This window comes from Photinus pyralis, unplaced genomic scaffold, assembly GCF_008802855.1.
Source record: "Photinus pyralis isolate 1611_PpyrPB1 unplaced genomic scaffold, Ppyr1.3 Ppyr1.4_LG3a, whole genome shotgun sequence".
Lineage (NCBI taxonomy): Eukaryota > Metazoa > Arthropoda > Insecta > Coleoptera > Lampyridae > Photinus > Photinus pyralis.
Window position 1 is genome coordinate 5,203,412 of NW_022170509.1, and position 24,552 is coordinate 5,227,963.

Below are 24,552 nucleotides of genomic sequence, written 5' to 3' on the forward strand. Positions count from 1 at the left end.
TTTCAAAAATGCGCTAAAAATGAATATTCAATGATAGCGGTATAGTCGAGCGCCCTCTGCTCGTATACCAACATTCAGGTTTTCAACCAATGAGATTAACGCGCTATGCTACATTTCATATATACTAGATGACTCTGGCTTTGCAGTTAAATCACTAATAGCAAAGAGTATATTACTCTTTGCTAATAGATATTTAATTTTCGTTATTAAATAAGAACTTACAACTTTAGCAAATATTTTAAAAGGAAACTGTTTGCGTACATAATATGTTCTTACAACCATTAAAAAAGTGTGGCCGACACGTTTATTTATGCTCTACCAAATATTTACGTTCCGGTTAAACCCATTCCGTAAACCGTTCAGCACAAAAGACCGTGCTTGAGCTTGAATGTTACAGGTAGATAATACCAATAAATATTCCTTAATCCTAATCAAGGGGGTCGCCAGAGAAAATGCAAAGCAACCAATGTCCAAAGTCACCTGACTTTTTTGCCCGATAATTCCTGCGCGTCGAAACTGGCATTAAAATTGATTTAATTTCAAATATTCCGGCCACGCTGCAACTGCTGTACCTACTGTTGAAGCGAAGCGAATAGTAGGTACTAGCGGTATACCAAAAGATACTGCATGTTGTTATACCAAGGTGCTACTTGGTACAGCTGTTCCTTAGAACCATTTAGACGATTTGACCCGAAGAACACTTGACATTTTCCGTGTGGGTAGATTTTAGAGAGGGTGGGGGTGATTTATTGTAACATTTTTTTTAAAAACTAAATATGGCCTAGAGACGAGATCTGGGGGTCGATTTCGTATGATTTTAATCCGAAGAATCCAATGGTAGCGCCAGAAATGTAATCCAGATACAGGAAGTCAACGAAAAGCCGCCATTTTTAGAAAATGACAGACTTTTGATCGAATTATATTTCTAAGGCACACCGGGTCGTGTAAGGTGTCTAGACTTATGTTTTTGGGGCCAGGGAATTCATTTATGATAACAAAAATAACCTACTGGCATCGGAACTGCATGAGAGGCCCTACTGCACTTTTTGAAGACGTCGCACGCGGCGAAACCCAAGATATTCCAAAGTTTTAATATATAAACTTATAATATTTTATTTAATAAAAATACACATTGACAAAACATAAGATGTATTAAAACATGGGGTAAAAAATTTATAAGCCTATGAAGGATCATCAAGTACATCGCTCACCTTCTCTGAGATTGCGTTATCATCACCGAAAAGCAATTTTACATATAAATATTAAAGGTTCGGTAGTAAATTATACCTATCTAAAGTATACAATATTCTTATCCTTTGTTTGAGCAATCTCCCATACATTTTTGGCATGCAGGGGAACATGGCAATCCGTGTCGCTGGCAGCTGCGCCGAAGGGTCTCGCAGTCTGTCGCGCAGCCACACCTGTCCAGAGCACGGACTGCCTTCCATACTTGTGGCAGCTTGGATCACAGAAACATCTAGCCTTTGGGTTCAAGAGTCCATCCCCATTCTTCTGGACTTATAGAGTTTCTCATCACCTGGTTTGCACATCCTCAGATATGGCCAGCGACATACGCCGCCCTCCTTATGTGCTCCTCCAACGCAGCACGAGTTGGAGTTTATGTTGCGTCCCGTTGTAATTTAACATTTCGTTTTTCCTATTTACCGCTTTACTTCGTTTTCCTCCGTTTTCCCTTCCCAACTTACTTAGAAACAAACATACGCGGAGAAAAATGGGAATCGAGAAGGGTAGATTGCGCCGATTGCGGGGATTGCAAACAAGAAGTCGACAACAATCCATTTTCATTAAGAATTTCGTCTTGCATCAAGTTATTGGTGGACTCAACAATTCGTTGTACTCATCGTCCATCACCATCAACAACCCTTTCGTCGTCCGTCGATTCTTCGTGGATAATATAACCACCGCCGTTCGTCTTCGCCGCATAGCCGGCACAACTATAAAAGTACCTAAGTTCCTTTTTTATTGATTCGTCCTGATGTCAACCTCAATTTTGCAGTGAGCCGCTCTTACCGATCTGCCAAGAATTAGATTCAAATTTTATTCAAATACATAGCACATATTCATATCATTAGTTTTACATTGTGACTGCATTTCGTTTGTAACTAATTAATAAATAGTTTGTTTGCGTACATTTCTCTTCAGTTTTCTGTTTAGAAAAGGTACGAGAAAGATTTCCTTCTCATCATACTGTCCAATCGTTTGCTAATTAATCCGAGTTTGTTTATACAAGGTATATCCACAAAGTAAGTTCCGTTTGATTAGTCAACTGTCGTGGGGATGCATCCCTTGTAGGCACTATCATGGGCGTTTCACCACTACTTTTGTTGCCATCGCGCTGGGCGGCGACCATGGTGTATAATAAAGACAGGTGGTCACGGTTGTAGTGACTAGTGAGGCTCGAAACTCACGGAATTAGAGTGAGAGGTGCGAAGAGAGATGCAGTAAATCGTCCGCACGGCGGGTACTTCAGAATAGGTTAAATACCCCCTTCGTTGACCTTTTATCTTTTTTATCGTGTTACTTTAATTTAACAAGTACTAGAGCAAATGTATGGAACGTTACAGCTTACGAAAAAACGTTACATAAACTTTTTCAAGCCCATTTAAATTTGTTGTTTCTTTGCAATTCGCATAAAAGTGGTGTTTTGGCAAAAGCTGTTCATTTTTTTATGTAGTATTCCGAATTAAACAATTTTATGAAGGAAAACAACATAAGATACGGAAGCTGACAGCTATAAAACGAATAGAGCAGGTATACAGTTTTAAGCATTTATTGTGGGTTATAATGATTTCTTTGTTTATTTGCTGTAGGTTATAGGCCATAATTTTTTGACTACATTTGTAAATAATGCTAAAAATCCGTGTCTCCTGGGAGAGAACGAGATTCCTCGTCTGTCCGTTTGTTATCCGCCGAACTTATACATGAGGCGAATATCCACAAATTTCTGCGTTCGCACCACTGCCATATGTTTCTAGAGAGAATGGACAGTTTCAGGCGCTGAATGATACGATTTATGTAAGACAACGCATTGGTATTGTCTGTCCTGAGTGTGATTGTTAGTTTTACCCTTAGCAAAAGACTTTAATCCGTGGAAGATTGCGAGGAGTTGATGTGTTCTTCTCGTTCCGTCTGAGTCCACCAACCGTGAATACGGTCGGAGCCACAACAGGCGCCCCAACCCGATAGGGAGGCGTCCGTGAATATCTCCAGAGAGAACGTGTCTTTGCGAATGGTATTAGCCCCGTGTCTCAGGTTTGATTCCCACCAGGTGAGATCATTTATAGAATTTTTGCCAAGTTGCTTAATTCGATTGAAGTTACCATTATTTTCTTTCAGCGCCAAAAACTTATCCCTTTCAAGAGACTTTGTATACAACCAACCGTACTTCACGGCCGAACATACGGAAACCAGTGTTCCTATTAATTTGGCTACCTCCCGTATTGTGACTTCCTTAACTCTTTTGAACCTGAGATATACATAGTATGATATCTTCGAATTGGACGTCTCGTATAATTATGATCGAACATCACTTCAGGTAAGTTCGTTTGATCATTAATTATACGTCAGAATATAAGTCATTATAGTGCAATAAACCTGTATATTTTTTACGTATGTCCATTATTTCAACGAAATACACGCCGTACACGTCGCCGCGGCGTGGACGTCTACTCTGTCTCTCTCTGTGAGAATTTAGCCTCAGCGCGGGTCGGATCGCACGAACACCTGTCTTATTTTACTCCAAGGCCCAACATATGCCAAAGAATCGCCCTGAAAAATTCCTCTTTTAGTTTGTATTGGGTCAGTAACAAGTTTTGTTTCGTTTAGGTTAAGTGTTAACGTAGTGTTCCAACATGACATTATGTAATTGAGGAATTGTGTAATATTGTTGCTGACTTTGTATATTGAGAGTACTTGCTGTAACCAAAAGTATGGCTATTTTCCTCGCACACAATTGCTTTAAAACTAGTAAGAAAATTATCTTATTCGCAAACCGCCACGTCCAAATAAATTATAAATTAATGGGTAGTTAATTGCGTATTTTTAGAGCGCTGAATTCAAACCATCAGATCAAAAGGGGAACGTGGAATGGAAGTATATCAACGCTGCACATAGTAATACAAAAAAATTATTTTTTACTAAATTAAGTGTAGGTAAATATTCGATCGTTATCCCGTTTCATGAATTTCAAAGCGAATAACGGAAACGCGCCACTGCTCCAGCAGATGTGAATTAAAGAAGACTCCTCTTCTGTTTTCTATTATGTCCGACGATGACACCCTTAACAAGGAATGCACTAGGGTAGTTGTGCTAAACACATTCTCCCCTTCGGAGTTAAGAATTTCCACACTGAACTGAAACTGTCTCCCCACTTCCGAGTCTGTTAAAGTCCACATCCATAGAAATACTCCGCCATTTGAATTGGACTTCTTTCTAAAACAACAAGAATGTATGATAATAATAATAATAATAAATAATACATAAAGACAAAACAGTGACAAATGATTCTTGTCGACTCTGTTCACAAACATCAGAAACAATCCAACATATAATATCGGCATGCACGCGACTTGCACAAACAGAATACAAACATGGACACGATCAGGTAGCTAAAATCATACATCAAAAATTAGCACTTAAACATCTCATAACAGATAAGACACCATACTACAAATACACGCCACAGATAATACTTGAAAACAACACACACAAATTATATTGGGACAGGACACTACTCACAGACAAAACTATCCACAATAATAGACCAGACATTACACTTATAGATAAAACACAAAAATCCATTTGTATTATAGACACCCAACACTAACTTAACTAAAACACGTGCAGAAAAACACCGCAAATACACCGATATAGCTATCGAGCTTAAGACGCAATGGAGAATGAAATCTACTGTTATAGTTCCCATTAATAATAATAATAATAATAATAATGCACTACAAAGACAGGTCCACCCAATAAAGTTACACGCCCTAGCACAGTTAAAAAACACAAAACTCCTTCTTCACAGAAACACACCACGTTATCACAACCCACTCGTATTCAACCCAAACGCAAAGCCAAACAAACACTTACACAATAAACAACGCCACTTAATTAAATTGCTAAACTTGTAGGAAATGTGTGTGAGAGGGTGTGTGTGTGTGTGTTTCTATTTTATTTTATTTTTTATTTATTTATTTATTTTCTTTTTTTTAGACGAACTAGACGAACGACGTACAGACAAACACTAATCGTTACTTGATTTTAATCCGTGCGATTAGTTAACCAGGCTACACCTGAGTTTTGACAAATAGTCTAGTACAATTAGGTATAGACCTGGAACAAATTCCTAACAAGCTGATTTTTTTTTAAATTAATACTTTGGAATGACCCTTTTAACATACTAAAAGTCCTCGGCCCTGAGGAGAGTGCATCACCCCAAAATCAACCCTTTATCCGAAAAAATATGCTTTTTATAAGAAAAAAATTATTATCTTTAAAACCATAACATTTTCCAAAATTTACATAGGGGCAAGAAATATAGAGAATTGAATCTCATATAAGGAGAAAAAAACGTTTTCGGATAGATATCAAATGACGGCGATATCATTGTTTAAAATTTAAACAATGCCCCCGTACAGTGCAGCCAAAGACTATCCTCCTCCATTGGTATGCAGCGGCGCGGTGAAGTTATAGAGTTTTATAGGTAATTTAAAAAAGCTTTTATGAGTCTTGCTTTCTGCAATATGGTTAGAGCATCTGGTATGGTAAATATGAAAGTCGGATTGTGTATTATAGACTGGTTCACTTTTATAAACAAAAACAGCGGTTTAAAAAGTTTTAGGGGCGTTTCAAACAACAGGCGTTTATCACTCATTTGGACCTGCTGAACACGAATAACGATGTTGGCACCTCAAAATCTCGTCCGGACGCTCAGAATCCAACATGGCGACAAATTCCCGGAAATATCGATACCTAATTTTACTCTTGCGAACGATTTTTTCGATCTGAAAACCGATTATAATGTTTTCATAGTTTTTTGACGTCAAAGTGCGTAAAAGTGGAAACCTTCTTTTATTTAATTAATTGTTTGTCATAGTACAATGGCTCCTGTTTAAATTTCTTCACAAAGGTATTCAATTATTTCTGTTTTGGCAAGCATTTTGGTTGCTGTGCGTCGTGTGATAGATAACCGCGATGTTCCATTATCTCAAATTCGGAAGAATTTCAATTTCCTTTCTTTAGAGAAAAACAAAACAAATCTGATTGAGTTCTTGTCGCAACACCTTGAAGAGGCCTGATCGCTATCACAGGAAACGATGTCAAGTTATTGTTGTCTTCAATTTTCAAGCCTCCATTCGTTTATTTAGTTCTATTTATTTATTTATTTATTTTTGACGTTTATTTTTAAGTGGGCGAGGTTTCAGCCAAGGCGTTTTCGCAATAAAACGCGAACGTCGGGAACGTCAACTTTACAATTGACTATCTACTTTCGCGCACTAGTGCCTAAAAATTCAACGAAATTATTTATTTAGTGCGGATCATAAACTAATAGTAGTGTGATGGAAGAGTAAACAGGAAAATATAAATACACTTTACATCATTCCCTGTAGTACAAGGGCAAAAATAAGCTTAAACCAGAAGTTTTGAACAATAAATTGACATTTTAAATTTCTAGAGTTCTACTTTATCGGCATAGAGGACTTGATTTTTTCAAAAGAATTATAATGTCGCAAAAATCTCGCGAAAAGGATTTGAATTTATATAAATTCGATTTAACTAATCCGTGCAAAAAATAGAATACATGCTACGTGCGTGAACAGTATTTGCTTGATTCGCGCGACATGCGTCGCTCGTGCGCCGCCAAACTTCGCGCTCATCTGCAAAATAACTGTTCCCGCACTAATAATGTAAGTAACTATTTAAATTTGCGGGTATACCAAAAGCTTAATAAAACATGTAAAAACAGTTTGCACCTTTGAATTCTGAACAACTTTAAACTCGACAGTTTTTTCTGTAAAATGTACAGGAGGGCAGGATATTGCATAAAACTAATTTCCCATGTTAAATCCCTATTTTCCTACTTACCGTGCACCATCTGAAGTTTGAACCGAATAGGTTCAAGCGTTTGCCAGAGGCAGAGAGGCGTGACCCTACAGGGTCAGTGAATATGATCCATTTTCAATAGACTTGTTACATGTGGCATATGTCTACTGTGCAAAGTTTCAACCGAATAGGTTCAAGCGTTTGGCAAGGACAGAGAAGCGTGACCCCACGGGGTCATTGGATTTGACCCATTTTCAATAAGCTTATTACATGTGGCATATAGGTCAACTATGTAAAGTTTGAATTGGACCGATTTGGTTCAAACTTTGCGCAGTTGACCTACATGTCACAAATAAATAAGCCTGTTGAAAATGGGTCAAATCCAATGACCCCGTGGGGTCACGCTTCTCTGTCCCTGCCAAACGCTTGAACCTATTCGGTTGAAATTTGGCACAGTAGACTTATATGCCACATGTAACAAGCCAATTGAAAATGGGTTAAATCCAATGACTCCTTAAGGTCACACCGAGGTACTCTGCCGCTTTTTCAAACGCTCTTTATGGGTTTAATTTTAGCGTATTTTCCTCAAAGTGAAAAATCGCTATTGACTGCACTTTGTCGTCCGTCTGTCACACGTACTCCCTCTACACCACTGAACCGATTTGGGCGATGTAGTGCTCGTTTGAAAGGGCTTGGTCCGAGGATTCCGTGCATACCGATAATTTTTAGTGCTACGCATGCGCAGTATCAAAAATTTGGATTAACGCATGTGCAATGCTAACCTTTTGTTATGAAAGTATTTAAATGAAACTGTATATGTAAACACTACGAATATAAGTAAAATTAACGACGTTTTCAAATTATTTTGCGCATGCGCAATTCCAACTTTCTTATTTACTGACACATTTAAATGAAATTTAATACATAGGCACTTGGAATACAAGAACATCTAACACCAGTTTTAAAATTTGGTTTTGCGCACGTGCAATGGCAACTTTCTTATTTATGAAAGCAGTTAAATGAAATATCAAATGTAGGCACCTTGAATGAAACTAAAAGTAATACCGATTTCAAAATTACTGTTTACGCGTGCTGTATGTTTTATTTATGAAGGTATTCAATGAAATTTCTAATGTAGACAATGTGCAATGCTATTTACGAAAGCATTTAAAAAGTTTCATACGTAGACACTTCGAATAAAAGTAAAACTGATGCCCATTTCAAAATTTTTTGTATTTGTATACTCTCCACTATTTTTCAATAAACTGTATAGACATCGACGATAGGCGGCTCATAAAACTTTTAGTAGTGATGCTTTTTAGTAAAGAAGGACAAAAATGTTCAAAGTACATAGTGAACTTGAACTGAATGCACTGTTGAAGTAGGTTACTATTACATTACTAGTATAGGCTGCATATGCCATCGCTTTTTTGTTGAATAATTTTTAATTTAGGGACACCTATTCAGTTTAAAAAACAAAAATTTTAAACCAATTGTGGAGCAAATGGAAGGACAAATCAAAAGAAGTACAAGGAATATTCAAAACCAGGCCTTTCACAAAAGTAAACAATAATAGGTAAATTAATAAACTTGTTGTGAGACTGCAATTGTTACTTATACAGCACACAGGGTACACACACGCACCAACAAACAAAACAAATCGCTACGTAATCTAAATTATGTATATTTTATATCGTTAAATGTTTAACGAAAACTTAATCTATGCACTTACTTACCTTGTAACATCTGATTCAAAATTGGTTAAGATTCGCAAGAAAAAAATCTGGCATCCTGTGTGAATCATGCAGCAATGGTTACCTTGTTTTTGAATTTCACCTAGTGATAATTGGAATTTATATTGAAAATACTGAATGAGTGGGCCAGAATGATAATCTCGGAAGTGATCAACAATCGAACCTAAAAACAGCAGAGTAAATAAATTTAATTCACTTATATGAGTGATTTAGCTTATTTTGCATAAATGTACTCCTCATACTCTAGGGTAAGAGGTTATTTTGATTATATATATATAAATGTACTGTTGGAAAAGACCATGTATTTGCATCTGCAAAATCTGTTCCCAGTATATGAAAAACATTCTGATTTCGAAAAAGTTTATTATATGAAGGTGAACATGAAAGTAACTCCAATCCTGGTTTTTAAAAATTCTAAAAAAATATCTGTTTCAATTCATGTCGGTCCTCAAATTAAAATTTTAGCAAATTTGTTGTGTAGGTACATCCTCTGAGTGTTAAAAACAATTGTTTTTGTAGTACGATTTTTGCATATGTAGCTTCGTAATCGGCTATACTTATGGCAGTTATTTCAATATTATTTTCGTCGTCTATGTGTTATGATCAGGGTTATGATTGTTGAGAGAAAGTTTAATGAAATAACGCAACAAGCAACATTTTGGGCTATCACTTAATTTGGGAAAACAATATTTGTTTTGACTCTTTGCCTTTAACCTGTTTAATTTACGAAAATGTATATTGATCCTTGATTAGCCAAAACTCCAACATGAACCTTGCTATGTTTTAAGGTTTTTTAGACCAGAAAAGCCCAAAATCTTAATCCAGACCACAATTTTTGGGGAAAGAATTAAATGCTATGATTGTGCATGCGCAGACCCATTCTTATTTATGGACGGTTTTTTCTGCTATTTGAACCGAAGGTGCTTGCTTTCTATAAAAGCAAATTGAAATTGCGTGTAGCTTTCGTATTTGTTGTTGGCGATTCTTCTATTGAAATTTTAACCAAAAATGCTTCTTATAAAAGCGAATTGAAAACGATAGATTGCGCGTGACCCAATTCCCTTATTTATGACCAACTTTTAAGGGAAGGGGGTTCTTAAAGAAATAAATTACACATCAAAAACTAAACAGAATTCGCAAGCTAAAAGACGCAAGACAATTATTACGCATGCACAGATTTACATTTCTTATTTGTGACCTAATTCTGCTAATATTTCAGCGTAAAATACTTCCTATATAGTCAGTCCATGGACCAGTCAACCTGACGGTATAATTTGGAGGTACCAATATTTATTTTTACAGTGGTTATACAGGTTTATTAGGATGCCAAAAAACCATGATTGCCATCTCAAAGCGGTTGCTAATAGAAATGGCGGTCAATCAAAAATGGCGGATGTCGAGTTTTATAAAATCTATATCTCTGGAATTATTGATCCGATTTCATTATTCTTTTTTTAATGAAAGCTCTTTATATGTGCTATAAATTTTGTCATAAGTACTTTTTCGATGAAATCAACTGTTAATAAGTAATTTAAACAAATGTTTTTTTAAAAATTTTTTCTGATTTTTCTTTACGATCTGTATTAATTGTTTTTCTGTATATTAATAGTGTCTATAGGTAACTAACAATTGTGAATTTACAGAATACCTACCAATACAAGTAACACCAAAGAAAAGTTTTAAATAACAGTACCTATAAACAGTTTTCGTTTGTTGCAGTAGTGCGTGGAAATTAATAATGAACAAATTGAATTAAAATTAAAATAAAATAAGTGCGGCCAAACATCAAGAAGGTAATGAAAGTGTGAAGGATACGTGAAGAAAACAGATTGTTAAAAAAGGAGGCGGGAAAGGAGCGCAAAAGAAAACAAGTTAAAAAGTAATCGTAAACGATTTACAAAAAGGGCATTTCCACTTGCATTCATTTCCCATTTGTAAGATACAACTTCTGTTAAAATCGTAAAAATCCGGCCACAAATATGAAAGATAGCGTTGCACATGTGCAATCCATTTTTGACGTGCTACTTCAATTTCAGTTTATAAGAAGAATTTCATTTCAATGCTTTTCTAAAAAGAAAGTTGGAACTGCGCATGCGCAAATCTAAATTTTGAAACTGGCGTTAGATTTTCCTCTATTCCAAGTGCCTAGGTTCCAAATTTCGTTTAAATTCTTCCATAAATAAAAAAGTTAGCACTGCGCATGCGCAAAACCAAATTTTGAAATTGGCGTTTGATTTTCCTTTATCCCAAGTGCCTATGTATCAAATTTCGTTTAAATTCTTCCATAAATAAAAAAGTTGGCACTGCGCATGCGCAAAACCAAATTTTGAAATTGGCGTTTGATTTTGATTTATTCCAAGTGCCTATGTATCAAATTTCATTCAAATACTTTTATAAATAAAAAAGTTTGCAATTCAGTTTATAAAAAGCGTCGAGATGCGAAAAGGGGCACTGTGAATTTTGAATAGATTCGACTCAACTTTTGGCATTGCGTATTATATGGCTAAAGCTATGCCCATATTGAATTTCATGCAATTCAGTTCATAACTAACGGAGATCTAAAAGCGATCGGACATTTCTAATCAAAATTATCGTTCACACGGACAGATAGAGGGACAGGCAGACAAAGGAACAAACCAACAGACAGACGACTGTAGCAAATCGTAAATAAAAATAAATGTGACCTGTAGCCTTTGTTTACTTATTTTTACTTTATAAGTTAGCACTGGAAAGCCCACTAAATTTCCCTCACAAACAAGCTATATTCGTTCTATAGAAAACTAACCCCTATAGAAACATTCGGGCACGGTAAATTTGTCACCAGAAGATGGCCCTAGTAGATTTAAGAGTACCGCTTGGCGCTTCCCTGTCAATATCCGCCTCCAACATCACTGTCCCTTAGGATCCTGGAGAATTCGCTTACGAAAGAAAAGAAAGATTCGCCACTGAATGTTTGGTGCCAGACAATTCGCCCCCATAGCACCCATTGCAGGTAAACTCCCCAGCACTCGTGGATGTTTACGGCTGAGAAAACTCGTCTCGTGTCGGATATATTCTCCGCTTCTAAAACAAACGCCCTCACAAAAAGTTTAGCATGCAATAGAGTTGCCATTTATATGTAACTCTTGACTGTGTTAAGTGCATTTCCCCATCCACACAACATACCAATTCTCATCGTACTTTTTAGCATATTACAGGCGCATTAGGAACACACAATACCCTACATATTCCTACCGGATGCAGAGTGCAGATCGGATTCTTTCGCATCTTACAGTACGACTCTTCTACAATGAAGTTTGGTATGTTACGTGGCGGATTCTACTGTAAGCGATTTTTAAGAGCATTTTTTTAGAGCTGAATTTATATGAAACGAATTGTCGGAGGGTTAGACATTCCCGACTTGACTTGAGGATAATTTTGTGTAAGTGAATGCTCCCGAGTAATTTTGGAAGCGAAACGAATATTAAGGAAGGGAGTGTTCCGAAAGTGAATTTTTTTCCTACAATCAAGTCATTTTCTATGCACATCTCAAGTGATTTCTCTGAAATAAATTTATGATTTTCCTTCAGTATTGTATACTTAAATTTGGCCGGCCACGTACCATGTATTCATCTTATACGGGCTAAAACATACTATATTATATTAAAACGTTGTTATGAAAACCAAAAACAATAATTGAGAAACGAACGAATTTTTTCCAAAATAATATCACAGTGGCTTTGACATCTTTTCTTCTTTCTCTACAAAATTGATGAATAGATTCAATCACTAAAATCGTGACCAAACTTTATTTCGTTGATCTAGAATTCTAGAATGTGCATTTCTTTCAGAAACTTATTAAGGTTAAAGTTAAAGTAGAATATCAGATTAGGTTTTACCTAAAAAATCTAAACTTTCACCTAATTGATATATGCAGTACTTATTGCAAATGTAGAACTGCTAATCAAATAAAGACATTTATTATTATTATTATGGTCGGTGTTTTTTGTGAGAACTCAGGACTAGCCTGGTTAACTAATAGCACGGATTAAAATCAAGTAACGATTAGTGTTAGTGATTAGTTATTATTATTATTTGTTTATTTTCACACATAGTGGTTGTGGTACATGAGACGGGTCGTGACCAAGTCGTCATGCAGATGTGGCTTGTTATTGGTTAAGGAACCTTCTTACGATGTTAGCCGTTTTCAATAGTATGGCCTTTTGCTGTTGCTGTTGTTAAGTCTTAGCAAGTGCATTTCACCAGTTCAAGTATGCTGTTGAAGATTCAATTCTTCCCATAATTCATCTAGTTTTTTTACAGACGGCTCAAAAAGCAAGAAGGGAGTTGGATGTGCATTCTACCAGTTTTCAAACAAGGTGTCCAAGTTATTTAAACTTGGAGAAATCGTATCCATTTTTACAGCGGAAGCAATAGCAATACTCGAAGCATTAAAATACTTTAAGATCCAAAGGTAACTAAGAACCTTGCTATTATGTCAGACAGCAGGAGTGTTTTGGCCGGAATCAATCAGAGGAAGCATTACTTTCACACCCACCCGATAATTACAGCAATCATAGCGGAGTCTAAAATTATTCAAAAAGGTCATATTGTCAAATTTTTCTGGATCAAGGCCCATTCCGGGATACATTGCTAATGAAATGGTAGACGGATTAGCGAAACAGGCAGCGCAAGATGGGGTTAAACCCAGTTATTATACCCCAAAGTCCGACCTTCTCAAGATGTTAGACGAGTGGGATAATCATTGGAAAGAGTACTATGAAGAACGGAAAACGCAGTATAGTACCGGAACCGATATTTCGTTTGGGTCCGGGTCCCTGGGCCTAATGCGTCTAATTTAAGGTCCAGTGACCACACTCTGTTACTAAGTTGTCACTATAGTTGGTAGCCATTTGACGAAGTATAGGAATATTAGCAATATTACTCAAGTTGGTAGTTAGAGAATGACAAATTTGTTATGATTGTTTATAATATTGCTAGAATTTTGTATGAAGAATCTTGTTATAGTTAGTAATATTGCAAACTTGTTAGTTACAGAATTGAACTGAATATATTATCTCCCTTGATGCAAACGTATCTGATTGTGAGTTGTGACCCAGTTGGTAGGCGGAATTCTAACATGGATGATTCTCCATAAAACACCCGTAACCGGTTTTAAATGTGATTGATATCGCATAATGTAACAATTACATTCATTGATACTTATACCTCCTAACCTACTTCACTATCAGTATCGGTGTACTGCACTTTATAATTTATCAGTATAAAAGTGTCTTAGTAGTTCTGATTATTTGCATACCAGATATTGAGTTATCATTTTGCAGAATTTCCAATTTACCATAATTTTTATCAGTTGTAATACTGACGCTCTTGTTATTGGTTGCAACCTCAGAGCTGATGTGCTAGATAGTGACTTATTATTTGGTCTTAGCTTAAGTAATTTACTTTGCCAGTGTTAATATTCTGCTCCTACAGATCTATTCGGAAACCCATTTTTTTTAGCATTAAATTATCTTCGTGTACAGTAAAATAAAGCTTTTACATTTACGTTATGACACGTTGAGCCCCTATTCAATTGGGAAATCATACATAACATAGAAGAGACGACACAAAGTCCATAGTATGGAGAAATCGTTTGGCTAACGCTGGGAACGTCAATAAGAATTCGCAAATGATTTTCATGAAATCAAGATATCTGGATATACGACAGAAATTAGTCATCTTCAAGATTAGACATGGGTTAGCGTTAGGCCGATTGAGGGGGCAATGAAGGTCAGTAGTACCACCACAAAAACCCGATAGTTCGAAAAAATTATGTTTGGAAAAAAAGAACTATGTTAAATGGATTGCTTCGAGATAACAACTTTAAGGAGGGGGTGATAGCGTATATAAGAGGTTTTTTTTAACTCAACAGGCTTTCGCCCAATCACAGAGTGAGCCGCATAATGCTTTTTAGAGGTGTCCCTGCAGAAGGTCTTTAAGTAGTATACTACTCGGATAATTACCTTCGAATTAGGAAAACTGCAGGAAAACCTAATTCGGAGTAGCCGCCAGAAACTGATCTAAGGACATTCCCTTCTGTACCACAGATGAAAAATTCTTATCTCGGCCCAGGTTCGAACACCCGACCTTCGGCGATGTAGCCCAACGCTCTACCACTGAGCTACAGAGTCGGTTGACTTGCTGCTTATAATTCTGAATCAAATAGTGGTAAGTGTAGTTCAATGTTTTCTTTTATGTAAGAATGTAAAAGGCTTTCGAGATGTAAATCATCCAACTTCCTTTGATAATAAGTCAGCGCCCTTGAAAGGAAACATAATCCTCTTAATTTTGCTGTGAAAGTAAAAGTATTCTGCTATTATTTATTTATAATTCGCCACGTAGTTCGAGTAACCGCGGAGAAAAAAACATGATAGATGCAAGGCTGTCATGCTGAATCAAAATAAACAATATGAAACAAGGACATTTTTTTCGAATTTTGCACTTCAAACAGCATCAAATGACCTGCCATAACAATTCGTCTCTCATCAACCCTTAATAACCACATCAATCTTTCCTTTAACTTCATGTTTAAGAAAATGTGTCCCCTACTATAATGCAACAATAAAGGTACGTTTAAAATATTAATTTTTTTAAAGCACGGTGTTATTCCGACAACTGTCGAAAAATGCAAATCATATACTACTTTACGCAGTTAAGTTTTTTTTAAATCCCCATTGAATTGCTGCAAGTTGGGTATTTATTTCAAATAGCACACCTGCGGTCTTCACATACACTAGTAATTTGCAACACAAATCATCTCACTTTCACTGTCTGCATCACTTAAGTCAAGTGCCGAGTTCTCTCATGCTAATTTCATTAAACGTTACTTGTATAGCCAAATCGTGTGGGCCTAAACACAGATCATTTTTATAGCAGTTGGATTTCGCGAAATTATCTATCAGAAAATTGTACCTAATTGTTTAAATGAGAATTACAACAGTTGAAAAACACACAAGTTTACACAGTGAGTACGTGTTGCGCAACAGTTGTGCAGGTACTTCAAAGGAGATGATGCCCTACAGTGTGCACACTGCGTCTTCAGTGTAGACGCATATACGGGTCAATTTAACATTTTCCATTCGAAAGAAGTTATTGAACAGCATGGTGCCTGACTGAACGAACACTGGACAAACACCGGAGAAGGCAGGCTGGTCGATGTTGACCAACAGTTTGTCGACAATGTTTCCTCCCCACGGAAACAAGTTAGCCAACAGTTGCCTACCTGTTGTTCAACTGTTGCACAACAATGTTTGCTTGGTCTATTCCCACCTTTAGAATTCTCTACTCATTATCGCCTATACAAAGCCAACAGAAGATTGTACTACTAATATTAAATTTGTATTACCGTATTCGTTATATGCAAACAAAATATCATATGTTAATTACGATTGAGTGACTTTTTGATTTGGGCAAGCGTTCAGTCTAACACCGCCGACCATGTTGTTACACGTTGATCAATACCACATTCAGAATGATTTTAATTAATATTAAGGACCCAATTACGTAATATTAAATGACATCATGCGATTCCAAGATCCCAAGGTATCTACTAGATATATGCGAAGAAATCGCATGCGATTGTACACAATAATTAACATATTTAATGTTTAAATTGTTTTATTCCACAATTATTCATCTGTAATTTGACGCAATTCCCAGAGACGTGGGTATTTACATAATAATTACATTTTTAAATAGGTATCGATAAATAGGTAGTTACAAGTTTCTTGTTTACGCGAGAACTAATAATAACTATAATAATTACTTGCATACCATGAAAGTTGAAATATTTCTAGGTTGCTTGCAGGCGAGCTTACCAAGTCAGTAAGACCTTCAAGGCAAAATTTCCAAATGGTAATCTTTATAGATTTTATGAATCATTCAGTTATAGGTGAAATGTAATCTGAAGTGGAATGAAGATCATAATACGATTAGACTCCCCACATTATTGCTTAAAATAGATTTCGGAGAACATTACTTTTGCAAAAATGACTAGGTACCGCTTGCAGTGATGCTAGGAAAATATAGATTTCTGAGTGTGTATGAAATGAGAACATCAGTGGGTTAGTGTCCACACGGTATTCATCCAAGGACAAGGACGTCAATTGGTCAAAGTTTAAAGTGTACAAAAATAAAAACTCTACTAACCTTTAATTAGTGCTGTGCAATTATCTGTATAAGGGCATGGGTACAACACATCGTCACCTGCAACTTTAGCAAGCATCGATTCAACTGAACCTTGCAGAGATGTAGGGCTGCTCCCAGATACCTTCTCTGCATTTAAAAACCTCTTCCCTAAGCGCTTAGAAGTACTTAGATTATTAAACGAACTCGCTCTAGATGTACATGAGGTGTAAAATTTACAAATTTCACTCGTTGACAGCGACTTTGCTTTTAAATTATTGACAAAATGCTCCTCGAAAGGATATTCAGTAACTGAGGAAGCCGAACGATTGTTGTCATTAGATAAATTATCCACGGAAGTAGACTTTCCGATGAGGCGCGCTAAAAACTTATTTGTGTGAGTTTGAGTCACCTTTATATCAGGAACATCCTTTCTCTTGCCACTCAATTTGAAAATAGACTGCATTTTAAATTTTTGATCTTTTTGTGTCTCGCCACTAAGACAAAACACGTCGGTTATCACATTGTAAATCTGAAAGTGGAGGTTACACTTAAGCGACATTGAAGCAAAATACCTGTTCAGCCAGCAACGATCTTACTCTTGTCAGGCGTATTCTGCAAACGGGACATCTTTCGGTTTTCGTACGGCATTTGAAACACACCAAGTGACCATTCTCGCATTGGTGAGCGGGCGGCGAAATTGTATCCAAACATACCGGACATTCCATAAATGATAGTACTGATGAAACGCACGTTGAAAACCTCTGAAGGTTTTGGGGTAGTGATCCACAGCATATCGACTACAACAATAACAGTTTATTAGAAATTAGAATCTTTGGTTTCGGTTATAATAATAAAAAGGGAAAAAGGGCCTCCTAAATGAACCATACTTCATATGAAACGTTTTAAACTGAGTCATACAAACTTTTGCTCGAGTGTTTTAATGAAACACACACGTAATAGCAGATAGGTGAAAGTTCGTGGAATCATGCAAAATTTTGATGAGTGAAAGACCATTTGCATGCAAATGACGAGAACTGCTTGAAGTCCCCCCTCCTTCCATAAATTATTTATTCAATTTTTTTCGAAACCTATAGGTACAATTAATAGAAATCAAAATACATTTCAATACATTAAAAAACCGGAAATGTTTGCGGGAATCTCTATCAATTGTGTTTTTATAATAAATGATTTCTAAAGTTGTGGGACAATTCCAACTATTGCTCTACATTTGCCGCATTGTCATGTTTGCACGGATTAAATTTTTAATAGACTGTATAATAGCATACTCCTACAATAAAATAGTAATGGAAATTTTAATTAATTTAAATAATACGTATCCATGTATGTATGCACTAATGCGATATTGCAATTTCGTATCAAAGTACCAACAGCGCAAACATCACCACTGTTCATTTTGTATATTGGAATTTGGAAGTACCTATAGTTGGAAGGAAAGGTAAAAGCGAAACAATTCGAGCTGCTTGCAATAATAAACAGGAATTTCTCTTAAAAGATAAATAATTCGAGCGCATGAATCCACAGTTTCCAGGAAGCAATTCCGGAAGTTTTTTCTCAACAGATTTGTAGTATCTTTATTCGCTTTACAACTTTGTTACAATATTGTCAGAGTTGCAATTACAAGCCATGCACGTTTCGCTAAACAGAAAAGAAGTAGGTACATGGAATTTCCTAAAATTTGCACATATCGATTTACATCTTACCACAATCCAAACCGCCACAAGAGCGCAAAGAAATATTCTTATCCATGGTACCTTGGTCACTTACTGAAACACAATAGAAGCGCCGTTTTGAAGGTGAGGTGGACCATGCTCTAATTTATTATATAGGATGTTCCAGATCGCGTGGGATGGCATGAATTTGAAGATTCCGGTCGTATTAAAAGGTATTTAAAAAATAATATCTTCATCATTATAAAATGTGACAAAAATTTAATGTATAGTTAAAATGAAATGGAACCGCAGGCTATTAATTTATCTTATGGTCATATTAATAGGGATCCAGAAGCCACCAAATGTATGCTTCCCACAAAACAATCGTAAGGCAGCAGTCGCTCAAAAATTAACCAATGAAATTAATCGTGTCGATGTCTGGGGCAGAAAGAAGATCGCAGACCCCTTAGTTCTTGTTGCCACCCTCAATAGGCCCCAGACGTCCTGCTACCAACGTTCCAAATTATGTGAAAACTGTAAAGGTAACTTCTCCAGTACTCACCCAACCCTCTTAGATGACGATGAGCATTCGAATGGATTTTCTAGCAATGGAATCATTTATTGAGCACCGGAAACCACTTACAAAGGGAACGTGGTCTGGGAAAGTCACTGATACTCACGCTCCCCTTCATGTTCCAGTTACCGACGCGCCACCGTTCGTTAGTTTAAAACCACCACTGACCCAGCCTACGCCAACCCAATCGTTTGACTACAACCCTACACCATATACCGCGTTACAATATTGATATACTTGTGACAAAACGCTGTCGGGTAACTAGTTCTCCACGAAGTTGTATGTATAAAGAATCTTTCTCGTAGTTTACTTTCAGTAAACAGTTGCATTCTAGACTAATTTGAAACTCCGAATTGAAAACCAAATCGATACAAATTAACCTCAAACTTATCTCATGCTGAGGAAATTTTGATATCCAAATCCCTTTACCTATATGTCAATGTCAAATGATAAATATAAAAAAGGTGTAGTTTATCGATAGTATGCTTCTGGAGTCTGAATTCTGTACACCTTATTTTGAAGTAAGGGTCAACTCCAACAATTTTTCTGCTGCGTGCACAATGACAGCAAATTATTTTAAACTACCTGGGTTTTCGAAATGTTCAACCAGACGGATAGTTAAAACAAATGAACGGTTTTATGCCGCAGATTCCTAATGAGACCCGATGGAATTCCCACCCGGATTGCGTAAGAACCTTTGTGAGTTGTCTGTACGTCGGAATCTATGCTAAGGCAGCGCAGCTTGAATAGTCAAAAATTAGGTTCTAAAACAATATAACGACTAGTTTGTAGGCAGATTTAATTCAGCGATGAAACCGGTTCATTTTCTTGGAAATTTGATAGACCCAAACTGTCGGCGGAATTTGAGCAAGGATATAAAAAATATAAAAAGTATCTAAAAAATGAACCGCACGTTGAATCAGTCATGAGCAGTACTAAATGGTCCTGCTGTTTGCTTATGTCCTGGTTATTAATCTCCCGTGTACTGGCTATCGGCATATGGACGGTGGCCAGTACAAGGTAATCCTTAAAAGTACCACTCAGTTGATTGGATATATATTTGCTACATAGGAAGTACGAAATCGTACTATCGCTTATTTATGTCCCGTTCATCAATATCCACTGTACTGGCTATCGAGATTTGGAAGGTAGCCAGTACTAGTGTAATCCTAATGGTATCAGAAAACTGATTTTAGATTTAATCAATCCTTAAGCAGTACTAAATAGTAGGTACTACTGTTTGTTTATATCCTGGTCATCAATTTATGGAGTACTGGCTAGCGGAATTTGGGCAGTAACCAGTACAAGGCAACTCTTAAAGGTACCAAGAAACTGATTGTGTATGTATTCAGTATCAGTACCCAAGAAGTACTAAATAGTACCGTTGTATATTAATGTGCGGGTTATCGATATCCAGTATATTGGCTAGCTTCCAAATCCCGCCAGCCAGTAGGTACATAAAAATATCGGCGTTCTTCATAGGTAGTAAATTTTTGCTGTTGTTTTAAGCTAGTACTCAAACGGTACTACAGAGTACTGATGTACTGGCGCGTACTGGCTATCGTGTACTGGCTACCTTCACGCACGCAGTATTTCATCATCAGACGAACTAATACTTGAAGCCATGTTTATAACTGAACTGAATCGAGTCGTTTGTTCCCTCACCAAAACAGACAATTTGTCACGCCGCGCCGCGTTGCTTTGGAATCAAAGAAACCAGAAACATATGATTAATGGTAAGAAACACCTTCACTCCGGAACTTGCGATCTGAAAATTTGTCTATACTCGGTCACTACGTGGCGAAAAACTCATTAACGTTCAATTCATGACGTTTCTAAGTAATTTGATGATTAGGGAAATGGAAGGACACCGTAGTAAAATAACCGTAACGCACACGTATCGATGATTTTACTTACAAAAAATTGTAATGCTGCCCATTTTACATATACATAGGTACTTGTAACACAGTTAATCTTGGTAGCCATAAACAACGCAATCAACAATTTATTACCGACGAATCTGTGGTATTTACTTTGTAATAATGGGGATTTTTATGAGGTTTAGTAACATTTCTACAAAAATTCTCTCACCAGACACGTCGACTGTTATTTTTGATAAATTTCACTTTCGATGGATAAGGTTACCAGGAGGTGATTAAAAATGGTGATTCAACAATACGTGACATATTCCTCTTTAGCCCATTCAACAATTGCCGGTAATCAAACTAATTTTCGGAAATTAGATACAGAATGTCCCTATTCAGAATTCATAACAAATTATTACATGTTTAAGTAAATGAAGTGATTGTTAACATTTCAAATTTAACAACCTGTTTTATAAGCTGAAACTAGTTTGACGACGAAGCATTCCACATGTGAATTACGTTAATGGTTTCAATTATATCATACCTGTGATGAACATCGCGCATCCACTCCCGAATTCCATAAAAGTAAAGATATTTGACTTGACCCTGACCTTACACGTTCAGCAATTTCGGATATTCGTTTTCCAACTACATCTTCACCATTAACTTCCAAAACGCATTCGCCGGGTTGCATTCCAGCAGTGTCGGCCGCCGTACCACCATCCACTTTGCTTACCCATGGGTATGGGTCCCATTTGCTTCGGGTTAAATGAAAACCGCAAGATTGAGAACTTTGCCTCTCCATCTCAACTACCCTCACCGAAGGGTTTGCCACGTGGGACTCGTCCGCATCCATAGTCGCGCACTGATAATCGGAAAATCAAATTGACAATGTGTTTATACTATACACTTGTAATTATAGGTATAAGGTTGCTCACCTTAACCCACATCTCAAGGATGCTTTCGATACTTTTGGAATTCTCGTCTACCTCCAAATCTTCCATTGAGCAAAACAGTATTTGAAACCAAATTTATTGTTCAGATGTAACAAATACAGTACGAACGGGTTAAAAACTACGATAATCATCGCAAAGAAAGTAAAAACTAATTCTAAAAAATAAAAACTACCTACTTTTTAATAACAGCTAGAATAGACTTAAGAGTTAGTTACACTGATTAATGTTATATAACATTAGGCTATTATGTGACCGTGTACCCAATAATAAAAGCGATTTCAACGTGATATAATCAAGGCCACGTTACTCAGTACAAACATTATATTTAGGTAATATTGAATATACTATTTTATCAAGTTTTCACTGTCCTATCGTTTATGATAAGAAGATTATCACAGAACACTGCACTTTTTACAACTTTTGGACAATGTCGTACTTCTTTTTAAAATCCATCCCGTCCTTTTTGGGGTCGAATTTTTTCCTCTCCTTAAGTTTGGCGCGAAGCTCTGCGGCTGTCATGTTGAGCATTACAGGTGTTTGATCTTGGCCGTTTCGAGTAAAATCTTTTTCATAAATTTTGTCAGGTGGTGGACTGTAGTCGGATTTTTCCAAAATTTTTTCGGCGGGCTCCTCCTGCCTGAGGTTGACGGTCTTCATTAAAACTGTGTCACAGGGTCGACTGTGATCGACAGTTTTTTGCTTATCGTCTTGCTTCTCATCATTTGGATCAACAACCAGCAGCTTAGTTTCGTTGGGTAGACCCTTGATGGCCTCAACCACCTGTTTATGGTTTTTATTTGCGATGCTCTCGCCGTTTACTTCTAAAATGCGGTCGCCTTGTCGAAGACCTGCTGCTTCGGCCGGCGATCCATCGTCCACCTTACCAATGTACTGTCCCGATTTACCTTTTTCTGCGTGAAGATTAAATCCGTATCCATCAAAATGATCCCACTTCAGAATGTGGCACAAACGCGCGTTTGGGTGGTTCTTATTAACCGTGTCGGACATTACTGCTGATTTTGTTAATTAGACTAACAAAAAAACAATAAAACACGAAAATTGTTCAAGTTTACAAATACTACGTCGCTTTTTAACTGAACTACGAAGCTAACCGACGAATGTAGCATTTCTAGTAGTGGTAAGGTATGGGCTCCGCCCCAGCGCCCCGGCTCCCCACCGAACCGATTGAGACGGGCACATCGAGCTTCCGCGCACATTGCAAAATAATGAATGCACCTCGGCTCCTTAAAAAATGCAATGGTACCACTAATTCAATAACACTTCATAATTTAGTCAAACGATGAATACAGTCAGCAATAATTTAATCGCCCCATGATCGCGTTTAATGGAACTAATCTTCCGCTAATTACATCAAACAGAAAAAAACCTTCCCACAATTTTTATTGTTCTCTAGTAAGGATACAATAAAAGATTAGTTTTAAGTAAGGTGGGTTGCCTGGGTTACAAACAATTATATTCCCATTGTGTAGCAATTTTAAAAGGATTAGAAACGATTAGATAACAAAATGCTTTCAAAATGTAATAGGATAATACTTTATTTGCGTCCCATATACAATAAGTAGTAACAATGAGAACCAACTGCAATAATAGGTCCTATTTTAAATAGATAGGTATGTGGAAAATGCTCGAACTTTTAAAAGTTTGAAACAGCCTGTATGATTTTGTCGTCTAGTTATGCGCTTGCGTCCGATGGTGATAAGGGTGAATCGATTTTCCACCACAAAAGAGAATTTGTACCCTCTTCATACTAATTTTAGTTGTTTTTAAAAATGAACCCTGTCAAGAAAATGTTCGGAAATTGATGCATATGTATTGCAGTAACCCTAGAGAAACAAGAAACCGCCGGTAATCATTTATATGAAATAAAATATAGTGCGTTTAGGAAATAGTCCGTCCCGGATGCGTATTGGCATTCTGTACTATTAAGGCTGATCCTCACTATAGCTATACATAACGTTTCCATACCATATCCTTTCCATAACCATTCCGTAAATTATTATACCTACGAAATTGACCTTTAAGTGATACGTGCGTAAGACATTCAGTCGCGCGCTAATACACATTCGTCTTCCATATGTGAACGGAAAGGAGAATGTGTATTAGCGCGCGGCTAAATGTCTTACGCACATATCACTTAAAGGTCAATTTCCTAGGTATAATAATTTACGGAATGGTTATGGAAAGGATATGGTATGGAAACGTTATGTTAAGTGAGAATCAACCTTTATTCAGAGCAACTCTGGTCTGATTCGCAGTATACTAATCTTTGTTCAATACAAATTACAAGTGCCTTTTTCTTTATCTTATTGATCAGTTCCACCTTTTGAAACGAATGAAGAACTTTATTATGTCTTTCTCCAGGATCGTCCGTCCTACACATGTCTGGCTGTCTCCACGCGCATCATGAATATTGTTTTTTGTAATACGTGGACTAAATCAACGTTTTGTCTTCCATTGAAGGGGTTAAAGGGTCACTTT

The 24,552-nt window shown here is 36.7% G+C and overlaps 2 protein-coding genes across 4 annotated transcripts; both read right to left on the reverse strand.

Annotated features, from left to right (window-relative positions):
• Positions 1–1,167: 1,167 nt before the first annotated feature.
• On the reverse strand, positions 1,168–22,171 carry LOC116165359. 3 transcript variants are annotated; one of them, XR_004144133.1, is made up of 7 exons: positions 22,036–22,171; positions 21,642–21,962; positions 17,561–17,785; positions 17,010–17,517; positions 8,802–8,982; positions 3,616–4,452; positions 1,168–3,487 (listed from the first exon to the last, which is right to left on the reverse strand). XR_004144133.1 is itself a non-coding variant. In XM_031479733.1 (6 exons), the coding sequence occupies exons 1-6, from the start codon at positions 22,099–22,101 to the stop codon at positions 4,188–4,190; spliced, it is 1,566 nt and encodes a 521-aa protein (XP_031335593.1). In that variant the 5' UTR covers positions 22,102–22,171; the 3' UTR covers positions 1,168–4,187. The 3 variants fall into 3 exon arrangements, 2 of the variants coding, with proteins under 2 accessions (XP_031335593.1, XP_031335594.1); XM_031479733.1 differs by having other exon boundaries at positions 1,168–4,452; XM_031479734.1 differs by lacking the exons at positions 1,168–3,487; positions 3,616–4,452; positions 8,802–8,982 and adding an exon at positions 11,443–11,882.
• A 44-nt stretch (positions 22,172–22,215) lies between these two features.
• On the reverse strand, positions 22,216–23,202 carry LOC116165362 (Na(+)/H(+) exchange regulatory cofactor NHE-RF1). Its single transcript, XM_031479736.1, has one exon. The coding sequence runs from the start codon at positions 23,059–23,061 to the stop codon at positions 22,465–22,467; it is 597 nt and encodes a 198-aa protein (XP_031335596.1). The 5' UTR covers positions 23,062–23,202; the 3' UTR covers positions 22,216–22,464.
• Between the last annotated feature and the right edge of the window lie 1,350 nt (positions 23,203–24,552).